Source organism: Anomaloglossus baeobatrachus, chromosome 3, assembly GCF_048569485.1.
Source record: "Anomaloglossus baeobatrachus isolate aAnoBae1 chromosome 3, aAnoBae1.hap1, whole genome shotgun sequence".
Lineage (NCBI taxonomy): Eukaryota > Metazoa > Chordata > Amphibia > Anura > Aromobatidae > Anomaloglossus > Anomaloglossus baeobatrachus.
In genome coordinates this window covers 484,768,687-484,780,691 of record NC_134355.1, presented here as the reverse complement: position 1 = coordinate 484,780,691, position 12,005 = coordinate 484,768,687, and the positions used below count along the sequence as shown (strand labels likewise).

The 12,005-nt window shown below is 48.4% G+C and overlaps 1 protein-coding gene across 1 annotated transcript in view; it reads left to right on the top strand.

The window, feature by feature from the left end:
• The window catches only part of TMEM212 (transmembrane protein 212), a 45,076-nt gene extending 43,207 nt beyond the window's left edge, over positions 1-1,869 (top strand). Inside the window, exon 4 of the mRNA XM_075338553.1 lies at positions 1,401-1,869. Coding sequence (XP_075194668.1) covers positions 1,401-1,421 — 21 coding nt within the window. The 3' untranslated portion in view covers positions 1,422-1,869. The remainder of the gene's footprint in view (positions 1-1,400) is intronic.
• Positions 1,870-12,005: the final 10,136 nt, after the last annotated feature.

Genomic DNA, 12,005 nt, shown 5'->3' with positions numbered 1-12,005 from the left:
TTGAGTCAACTTTAATCCATGTCAACTGGCTGCAAGTGTGATTTAGTTATTGCCAACACCTGTTAGGTGCCACAGGTAAGTTACAGGTGCTGTTAAATACACAAATTAGAAAAGCATCACATGATTTTTCAAACAGTGCCAATACTTTTGTCCACCCCCTTTTTATGTTTGGTGTGGAATTATATCCAATTTGGCTTTATGACAGTTTTTTTGTTTTTTTTTTCATTGAAGACAAATTAAATGAAGATAATAATACCAAAGAATTTGTGATTGCAATTATTTTCAAGAAGAAACTGAGTATTATCTGACAGAATTTCAGGGGTGCCAATACTTTTGGCCAGCACTGAATGGACACCATTTTTTGGCCACTATTTGACTTAGATCCTACATTCTGAGCAGTTTACTCTTTTCCTTGCTTTATCTGTAATTTAGAATCCACAGGGGGATGAGCTACAGTAAGTTCTCCTGTAGACAGCACAGCAAGGACAAGTTGCAGCAACATGGAGAACTTTACATAGCAGAGCTGAGCGGTCTTGATCTGTATCAAGCTCTATTGTGAGCTGAAACACTTGTTATAGAGGGGTCCACTGTGTCTGCCTTGAGCTGCTTTTCATAGTGTTTGACAAGTTTAGGATGCAGTGAGAAGTGATAAGAAGGGAGCTGATTGAGGACTTATTAGGCCCCTTTCACACGTCAGTGATTCTGGTACGTTTGTGCTTTTTTTTAAAAGTGATTTTTTTCAGTGATTTTTCACTGCACGTGTCTCCGTGCAGCGTACCCGTGTGTGCGTGATTGCTGCACGGAGACATGTCCATTTTTTTCTGGCATCACTGATGTTCCACGGACCACGCAGTGGTGTGGTCCGTGAAACACGTGCCAGAAAAAAACGTGCTTTTAAAATAAAAAACATTTTAACTCACCCAGTGTCCAGCGATGTCCTCTGCAGCCCTTTCTCCCTGCTGCTTCTGAGCCGGCTGATTACTGTCGCGCATATTCATTATGCGCGACACAGCCGACCCGGAAGCAGCTCCTGCAGGGGTCACCGCCGGCCGGATGCTGCGTCGCGGGAGCGATCAGGACCATGGAGAGCGGGAGCGGGCGCAGGAGAGTGAATCTCTAAGTGCAATCACGGGCCACGGAGAACGGAGCCCGGATTGCACTTAGACAACCCACGTGTGCCGTGATTTTCGGCACACGCAGGGAGATGTGCGTGTTTTACACGCCAGTGAAAAACGTCTGTGTTTTTCACTGACGTGTGAAACGGGCCTAATATAAACAGTACATATGAGTTTATGAATATTAATACCAACAGTAAAATACTAGTAATACTAATTATGAAATGGCAATGGCAATGTAGACAATTGTTTTGCATTAACTACAATTTTCTTTTGCCTTTCTAGGGAAGAAAACCTTTTTGGTAATGTAAACATGTCGAATTGGCAGCATGGAAAGCTGAAAGAACAATGCATTGATGTTTGTTTCACAACAGAGCACTTTGGATCTAGAGAAAACTATGATGTCTCTCCTGCTTAAAGGATTTTTCCCATCTCATAAAGTGGTGGCATATTGCTTCCATACCACTAGTCAGTTAGACAAAGGAGCCCCTGGACATCGAAGTGTCCCGCTTCAATCAAGTGGAGTTATTTGGATAGACGATGTGTGGCCGGGAGCACCAATACACAAGGGAAAACTGGAAAGAGACCCATATGTTGCAACTAGAGATGGGCAAATATATGCAAATGGAATTGAATTCTACTGGATTTTTTTCAAAGATCCTTATTCTATAGAGTACAGATTTTCTGTAATTTGTTCTGGAATTTGCTAAACTGTAGAAGGTCAGCAAAAGTAAATAAATATAAAAAAAAAGCTTAAAGGGGTGGTCTAACGTCTAACTAAATTTTGTGTCCCTCCACAGTCTGTACAGACAGCATCCAGTCTATTATCAACTCAGATCAGTAATAATCAGCCAACAATGGAGCAGTGTAAATACCCGGCATACAGGAGATCAGTGACAACACTATAGGTGCAGCGCTAATCTCCTGCACACTGAGTATCCATACTACACTATTGTCGGCTGATTATTACTGATCTGAACCGACAACAGAGCAGACCCTGTCAATGTGCAGATTACACAATGCTCAGGGGGCAAAGAGGAACACAGAAAGGACAAGCACAGTCCCTGAAATGAGCATCACTGATGACGCTTTGTTTCAGGAAGAGGACAGCCGATGCACCCTGATGACCCTTTGTTTGAGTAACCCAGCATACAATGGGATTTTCAAACAAAGTGTCTTCAGAAAGGAAATAGAAGAAAAAATAGAATAGCATTTAGTGTAGTTAGGGGACAGTAGGGAGTTTTCATATAAGTATAGTAGAAATAGTTTAGATTGGGGCACTAAATAGACAGGGATTTAGAATGAAATCAAGTTTGAATTCAGACCTTATCTTTCATGCTAATCTCATTACACCTCTAAACTACCTTGCTGTTTGCACGCCCTCATATGGTCCTCAAAGACTCTTCTTACTGACACTTCACAGGGAAAACCAGGTTTTCGTCATGCTACACTAGACTTCCAGCCATGAGCAGGCCCAGAATGTCTTGTAAGGTCTCAATGTCATAATGTGATGCCATGCACTGTATCCTTACAATGTGCAGTGTGATCTTGGACATCCCTAGCATGCGTGTCATAAGGTTTTGACTTCACAACGTGTACTGTGATCTTATTATGCGAATGCACAGGTGCATCTAAGCCTAGTGTGAAGATGCTTGGGGTTTCAGAATGCAGCAGCGGTAAGGAGAGTCACCAGGAATGCACAGCAAGCAGTAGGGATGTTCTGGAAAGCTGAGCTTTGAGTATTCTTGTTTCCTTTTTACCTTTTTTTTTTTTTATATCTTTCATTTATCATGTTGTAAAGTCTGGAGAGACTACAGAGCATAATAAATAAGGGACATTCAATCAGCAAAGAATAAATGCCCTGTAAATCCATTTTGCAGGTAAATCCCCATAATTTTGCAAACTTTGATCTCAACAGATTTGCTCAGCTCTAGCTAGAAGCCCTAAAAAGAGGATATCTATTTATGAGATGGAAATGTTCTATCTACAGGTAAACAGTACAGACATTATTAAACAGGCATATCTACCTTTGAACATCACTTATAGCATCTATATATAGTATATACAGTGTGTCCACCCATATCCTGTCCACCGCCATTAACTTGAGAACGGCGGCACCTATAGGCATAGAAGTGGTGTCTAGGTATACTAAAGAAGCCATGCGCTACGCAATGAAACCACCTATAGCGCCACCTGGTGGAAAACAACGGATTTAGCATTTTTATCTCAAAACAGAATGAGATAGAGAAAAAAGTGAATTACAAAATTGTAGGGCATCATCAATTCATTACGAATCGACACCTTGCATACAAAAATGCTATGATTAGAATGTGTAAAACTCACAAGGCTGCGGAAGTGAAGTAATACCTCATGGAGACCTTCCTACAAGTCATTGGTATAGTGGCTGTGTGGAGTGGCCTCCACGCTCACCTGACCTGACCCCACATCAAACAGCAGGTGTATGCGACCCCTCCACCAACATTGCAGGACCTACAACGACGTATTACAGATGCTTGTGCAAACGTGTCACCTACCATATTACACAACGTGCAGCAAGATACAGTATGGTGTCCAGAGTCCAGATGTGCATTGCAGCTGACGGTGGCCACTTTGAGCGTCAAAGTTAAAGGAGCGCCATATGCGCGACCAGCATTCAATGTTTTGGGGGGGGGGGGTCATGGGTTTCATATCAGAGCATTTCTGTATGCAAGTATGTATTCGTATTGAATTGATGATGCCCTACAATTTTTTCATTCACTTTTATTCTCTATCTCGTTTTGTTTTCGAGATAAAAATGCTAACTCCATTGCTTTCTACCAGGTGACACTATAGGTGGTTTCATTGCGTAGCGCATGGCTACATTACTATACCTAGACACCACTTCTAGGCCTATAGCTGCCGCCGTTCTCAAGTTAATGGCGGTGGACAGGATATGGGTGGACACACTGTATATAACTACACACTCAATTTATATGTGTGTTACACTATTTTAGTGCACTGATCTCGGGTTACAACCTGTTGTATGATTCACACTACAACCTAAACATGTGAACTCAGCTTATTTATGAGTGTTTGCTATTCAAATAATCAGCCAACTTTTATATATACTTACAATAGATTGAAAAACAATATCAGTATTCGTAGCACTAAAAATTGAAGGGGTTGCCTATGTGGCGCCCTGGACAAGCCAGGGGCCACAGAGAACAACACCTACACACCCCACACTCCCGGTCAGGCACACCGAAGTCAGACAAAAACCTTTGTTGCCTCCCTCCAGGGGCTGATGTTCACACCAGGGGGTGGGCCAGGCGGTTGGCCCCGCCCACCGAGGAGTTCACAGTCCTGGAGGCGGGAAAAGAAAAGAGATCAGTTTGAGAGTGGAAGAGGATTTGGAGGAACGGGTAAGAGACCCACGCCCCTGTATTCCCGAGGGATCGGCCACTGCGGCTGAGGAGCCCGGCCTGCAACCGCTCACCCTGCCTCCCTCCCCGCTACCCATGTTAGCTGCTGCCGCCCCGCCACTAGGCCCGTTACCTGTCCAACCGGTAGCGATACCCTGCCAACCCGCCCCGGCGGACCAGACGGCTGCAGACGCTCAGGACCCCCCTGAACCGCTCCTGTGGGAGCCACTGGGACCGCGGCCCCTTAACGAAAATGTGCCAGAAGTCCCGGCAGTGATTGCGCCAGACCCCGAGCCCGGGACCGTGGCATGGATGAAGGCCCGAGTGATTGAGTTCCACCAACGCCAGCAAAGTCAGATATACCTCATGATGGAGCAGTGGACCAGCGAAGTGGAAACGCTGGTTGCAACTTTACCAATGTATGGGAGGGAAGCAGATGTGCCGGAGCCGATGGGTAGCCCACGTCCCCATGTCCTACCAGGACCGGCCACTGCGGCTGGGGGGCCCGGCCCTGTCTCGGCCCTCGTATCATCCCTACCATTATTCCTGGGGCGCCTCAGCGTTAGCCAACCTGACCTACTGCCCCACGCTACCGTGGAAGAATCTGATGTGCTGGATACGGGAAGCCAGGAGGCTGCGGCAGCTGGCAGCAACCCGCCTGACGCAGAGACAAGTGATAGTGACTCCAGTGACTCCAGCTCCGGTGCTGAGCCCACCACTGAAAGTGAGGCGGCAAGTGAGCGTCTCCGCTACGTGGGAGAACCGGTGGTTTATTACACCCCGTGCAATGGTGGAAACGGATACCGGGCACCCCTTTCACAGCAGGCCTGTCACTGCATGTTTGATATGCTGGTGGCGGAGGATGAGACCGACACCAAAGAATCGGAGTGATGGCAGCGGAGTCCCATTGCAATTGTCCCCCATTGGGACCACCAGAGTGTTGTTTAAAGTTTTTTTTTCTCGAATGATAAGTAAATAATTGATGAGGAGATTCACCTGATTGACAAACCGTGATTGAAACCGATCGTTCCCGGCACCGTTGTCCCCGTGGGGACTGCTTCCAAGTTTTGCGTAAGGGACTCCTTATGGACAAGCCTGAGAACTAGCAAGACAACCACGAACTTGTGGCTTGTAAATAATTATGTTTGTGGCTTTCACCGTTGCCACCTCCGGAGAGGCAGATTGGAGGAAGGGCCCGCAGTGGAGCAGGCTGGGGCCCAGCCACCACCGGAACCGGTGGTGATCCTCTGGGGGTTTCAGGGGTTCCCCATGGACGTGGGTCCCCTGAAAAGGACAGAACCCGCTCGGGTAACTTGTGCTGGACTGGGGTCAAGGGGTGCTGCCTGTTTGCTTAGGGGCAGCATCAGGGCCAGGTTACTTGGGTGGGAGAGAGCGGAAGCCGTAATCGTTTGCAACGTTTAAGTAAGAGTACCTCCCAATGTGGGAAGATGTTATTATGCTTGTAATATGTTACCGTTTTATCTTTTCCAGTTTGTGAAAATAAAACCGGTGATGGACGGGCAGCCCGCGGACGGTCTGCATTTTACTAAGGGGGAATGTGGCGCCCTGGACAAGCCAGGGGTCACAGAGAACAACACCTGCACACCCCACACTCCCGGTCAGGCACACCGAAGTCAGACAAAAACCCTTGTTGCCTCCCTCCAGGGGCTGATGATCACACCAGGGGGTGGGCCAGGCGGTTGGCCCCGCCCACCGAGGAGTTCACAGTCCTGGAGGCGGGAAAAGAAAAGAGATCAGTTTGAGAGTGGAAAGTGGAAGGAAGGAAAGTGGTAGTAGAGCAGACTGAAGTTGGTCCGGGTGTGTGGCCCGGACGGATCAGCAAGGTTGGCAGACAGTGGTGACCGTCTGCAGGAGTGGCCTATTGGAGCTAACCGTAAGGACCGTGGACGGGCGGTGGCCCGGCGGTACCGGACCGGTATGCAAAGAGAAGCCAGCACCATCCGGCAGGGGCTTACGGACCCCGGCAATGCTAGGAGTCGCCGTGAATTTGCCAAATCCATTAGCGAAGGGAACCTCCTGGGTTTCCCAGCAGCCAAGTCCCGACAGAAGGCAACCGTCCAACCGAGAGAGGGAAACACAGTCACCGCCAAGGCTAAAGTTCCCAGGGCCAGAGCCTGCGGGCAAAAGGGGCTCCTTCAGCAACCATCCAAGCTGGTTCCGGTGGGAACCCATTGGAACCGTTACACTACACAGGTGCAGGGAAAGGCAGTCACCATAAACCTGCCGGGAGAAACAACACCGCAGCCGTCTGTGGGACCCGTCCATCCAGCCGTGTGTTTTACCGAGAACTGTGTCCTCATCATTGGCTGAGTGAGTACCACCGTGCCGTGCGGCACAGCGCTGCCCCCGCGACCCTGCACCTCACCAGGACCCGTAACCCGCCTGCCATTAATCCCTACCCCATCACCGGGCCCCGGGACAACCAACCCCCTACCCACGGAGGGGAGAACTAACATCAAGGCTGCTCCCTGCCATCGCTCCCGGGATCCCCGTCCAGAGCAGCGGTGGTGTCACCAACCTCACCCAACCGTGGGTGGCGTCACGGACAATAACCAAATCCCCACAATCCAATCCCCACCATCAATTCCCCTTTTCACTCACGGGCGAGGAACGCCGCTCGAGTCCTCGGGATCCGGCCCACCGCTCGAGCCACCACCGAGCAGAAGCAGCCGGACCCGAGCAGTGGGAGAGCGCAGCGTCCCCTCCTCCGCCCGTGACACCTACAATAAAGTTGTAGGGAAACAAAGAGTGTATAAATGCCAAATGGTGGAAAATTTGTAATGAAACCCAAACGCAAAAATTATTTTTAACCCAAAATATATTTATTTAAATTACCTTGCCCCCAAAAGAGGTCAACCCCTTTAAATATTTATGTGTAGCTCATAGAAATCAGATTACTATTCCCTAGTGTGCAGTTAAGTGCAGTATGAACACATTTCTTAAAGTACAAAACTTGATTTCTGTTAGTTTGTTGGATCTAAATATCCAGCTAAAAAGAAATCTTCAAATTTGTTTCAGGCCTAAAACAGACATCCGTGAAAACCATGTCCGTGTAAAACGGGCCGTTTTTCGGGTCCGTTTTCCGTTTTTTAGGTCCGTTTTTATGGTATGTGTGGCCTGCGTATGTATCCCGTATGCTAGCCGTATGTGCGTGTGAAATGTCCGTGTGTGCGTGTGAAACTTAACTGACATGTGTTTGTGTTGTCCGTGTGGAATGTCCGTGTGTGATGCAAAATGTCGTTTACTACATGTCGGCAGACAGCAGACAGAGTAGCGTGATCAGAATGAACTCGGGTGAACTTCACCCGACTTCATTGTCATGCCGCGGCTCTGTCTGTGTGCCGTGTACTGATTAGCGGTCACCTGTGAAGGATTCACCGGTGACCGCTAATCCCCCGAGTGACTGAAGTGTCCCCCCCTCTCTCATACTCACCGATCCCCGATCACCGGCGCTGCACGGCGTTCACACTACTCCGGCGGCTTTTTTCTCTGGCCGCTCATTAAACAATCTCGTATTCCCTGCTTTCCCCGCCCACCGGCGCCTATGATTGGTTGCAGTGAGACACGCCCCCACGCTGAGTGACTGCCAATAACTCCTAGATTAATCATGTCAGGCGTCTCCCCGAGGTACCTTCCATGATTAATCTGTAAGTTACAGTAAATAAACACACACAACTGAAAAATCCTTTATTAGAAATAAAAACCACAAACACATTCCCTGGTTCACTAATTTAATCAGCCCCAAAAAGCCCTCCATGTCCGGCGGAATCCAGGATGGTCCAGCATCGCTTCCAGCTCTGCTGCATGGAGGTGACCGGAGCAGCAGAAGACACATCCGCTCCTGTCACCTCCACACAACAAATGAAGAGAGCCGCGTGATCAGCTGAGCTGTCACTGAGGTTACCTGGATCCAGCGGTGGATGCAACTCACCTCAGTTGCTGCGTGGAGCTGACCGGAGCGGCAGTGAGTAGCGCGATCAGCTGAGCTGTTACTGAGGTTACCCGCGGCCACCGCTGCATCCACCGCTGGATCCAGGTAACCTCAGTGACAGCTCAGCTGATCACGCGGCTCTCTTCATTTGCTGCGTGGAGGTGACAGGAGAGGCGGTGTCTTCTGCAGCTCCGGTCACCTTCATGTAGCAGAGCTGGAAGCGACGCTGGACCATCCTGGATTCCGCCGGACATGGAGGGCTTTTTGGGGCTGATTAAATTGGTGAACCAGGGAATGTGTTTGTGGTTTTTATTTCTAATAAAGGATTTTTCAGTTGTGTGTGTTTATTTACTGTAATTTACAGATTAATCATGGAAGGCATCTCGGGGAGACGCCTGACATGATTAATCTAGGACTTATTGACAGCTATGGGCTGCCAATAACTCCTTATTACCCTGATTTGCCAACGCACTAGGGCAAATCGGGAAGAGCCGGGTACTGTCCCAGAACAGTCGCATCTAATGTATGCGGCCATTCTGGGCGGCTGCTGACTAAAATTGTTAGGCTGGGGGGCTCCCCATAATGTGGAGCTCCCCATCCTGAGAATACCAGCCTTCAGCCGTATGGCTTTATCTGGCTGGTATTAAATTTGGGGGGAACCGCACGCCGTTTTTTTTAATTATTTATTTCTATACTCCATGGTGACACGCCCACCGGCTGCTGTGATTGGGTGCAGTGAGACACCTGTCACTTAGCGTGGGGGCGTGTCTCACTGCAACCAATCATAGGCGCCGGTGGGCGGGGAAAGCAGGGAATACGAGATTGTTTAATGAGCGGCCGGCTTTTTCAAATTAGAAAAAGCCGCCGGAGCAGTGTGAACGCCGTGCAGCGCCGGTGATCGGGGATCGGTGAGTATGAGAGAGGGGGGGACACTTCAGTCACACGGGGGATTAGCGGTCACCGGTGAATCCTTCACAGGTGACCGCTAAACAGTACACGGCACACAGACAGAGCCGTGGCATGACAATGAAGTCGGGTGAAGTTCACCAGAGTTCATTCTCATCCCGCTACTCTGTCTTCCGTCATGTATTAACAACATTTTGCATCACACACGAACATTTCTCACGGACAACATAACCACACATCCAAGCAAGGAACGTTTTATTTGGACTCCCATAGGCTAACATTATGTCCATGTGTGCGTGCTCCGTCCCAAAAACGAACATGCTTCCGTGCCAAACAGAGCAAAAAACGTGGGATGCACACGAACACACGGAAGATCAAATAACACGCACGTGTGCCTTTTAACATAGAACAACATATGTGCACGTTTGGTCGTATCTCCGGTATGTATGGAAACGGACCAAACACGCACGTTTTCAACGGATGTGTGTTGCAGGCCTCAAATTGCAAGATGTCCAACTTACTGATATACATCACAAAGGAGTCTCAATCTCTAGAAATTAGCGCTGGAGCCAGATCTCAGCAGCTCAGTTTCCACCATGTGTTCAACACAAGAGTGTTTTCTGTGTTAGCAAATGACCAGTATGAAGAGTGCCATCTGTCTCATCTTAATATTTAGGCCAGACTTCTACTCTGTTATGGCCAAAAACAAATTGAACTTGCCGCACATACGATGGGGGCGGTTACGATTGCATACGATATCGTATGCTTAATCGTAACGTGTAAACCAGGCTTAACGGCGCTGGATGTGCGTCACGAACACTGTGACCCCGACGATATATCGTTAGCGATATCGTTGTGTGTAAAGTTCCCTTTAGGATAGGTCACCAATGTCTAATAGGTCGGGGTCCGGCACCTGGCACCCCCGCCAATTGCCTGTTCTAGGTGCGGTGCTGGTGTGGCTGACAGTGCTCAGTTCTGGATCTGCTACGTCTTCTGATAGTGGCAGCAGCCTCCTATTAAAATCAATGAGACGGATATGCAGTACCCGGCCGCCGATAGTATCAGAGGACGGAGCAGATCCAGAAATAAATATTTCCGGCCACCTGCACCAAGAACAGCTGATCAATGGTGGTCCCATCGTGCTCACATGAGAAGCAATGCGCAAGTGGGACTAAGGCCTAATGATCGGACATAGTATCACAAACAAACATTTTCAGGTACCTTATAGATTATGCTGTCTCAGTGTTGTTTCTTTCTATTCTTCATCTTGTCCTGACGCCATTAAGAATTTTCACATTCACTTCTCGTCTCTGCAGATTTCCATCCTCTCCGGTCCTCTGCAGCACATCCCGCCACAATGCCTCTAGAAATAGCAGAATGATTATAATACTTCAATTTAAAAATATCTGCCCTACACTGTGCCAAGAATAAATAATGACCCCTCTCTGTGTTCTCTGCACAAAGTATGACCCACACAATGTCCCTCTTATGGTACATGTCCCCCACACTGCCCTCTCCTTTCCATACTGAGCCTACTCTTCCCTCTGTCCTTTACATTGTGTCCCCTTGCACTACCCAGCCTTTATAATGTGCCCTCTCATCACACTCTCCCTCCTTGCTATGGCCTCACACTGTCCCCTGATGCTACCCCCTCTCCATACCTCCCCCCTCCATTACCCAGTCTCTGTTCTGTGCCCACTTACATTTTTCTCATCCCTTATTGTCTCTCTCCCCATACATCAATCAGCCCTCATCCTCTCTCCCCCCATACATCAATCACACCGCATCCTCTCTCTCCTCATACATCAATCACCCCCCATCCTCCTTCTCCCCATACATCACACTTCATCCTCTCTCTCCCCATACATCAATCACCCTTCATCCTCTCTCTCCCCGTACATCAATCACCCCTTATCCCCTCTCTCCCCGTACATCAATCACCCCTCATCCTCTCTCTCCCCGTACATCAATCACCCCTCATCCTCTCTCTCTCCATATTTTAATCACCCCTCATCCTCTCCCCATACATCACCCCTCATTATCTCTCTCCCCATACATCACCTCTCATCCTCTCTCCCTATACATCATCCTGTTGTGAATGTCATCTGAGTGGGTGCTGGTGTGGAGCTCCCTTTGGTGGCCAGGAATGGTAATGAAGCTGAGTCTGAATCTGTGACTCAAACAGGTGATGGAATTAATTAGGAATCCAGGAAGTCCTATTGCAGATCAGCCTAGTGTATTTAGGAGAGCAGTTTCTGCCTGGCGGCCACCGGTGGTGGCTGTTTCCTGCTGCTTCTGAAGATGGCTGGGAGTTTTCCCTTCAGTTTCTCCCATTTATTCTGTGCCTGAATCTACTCCAGATAAGTTTACTAGTTTCTGTGCTTAATTGCTGGAATTGCACTTAAGGGCGTTTCTGCTCATTCCATTCTGTTCTGTGATTTGGTGTCTTGTTTGTGAGGATCTTTCTCTCTGCTTTTTGTGAGCAGGGCAGTTCGTCCAACAAGAAAGGGAGATTGCTCTCTGTTCATGTTTGGATTATTTGCACTTTAGAATATTATTTGTTCTTTAATTTAGTTTATTCCCATTATATCTGCAGTTCTGTTTAAAGTGTCTGGCAGAAGAGTACCTGAT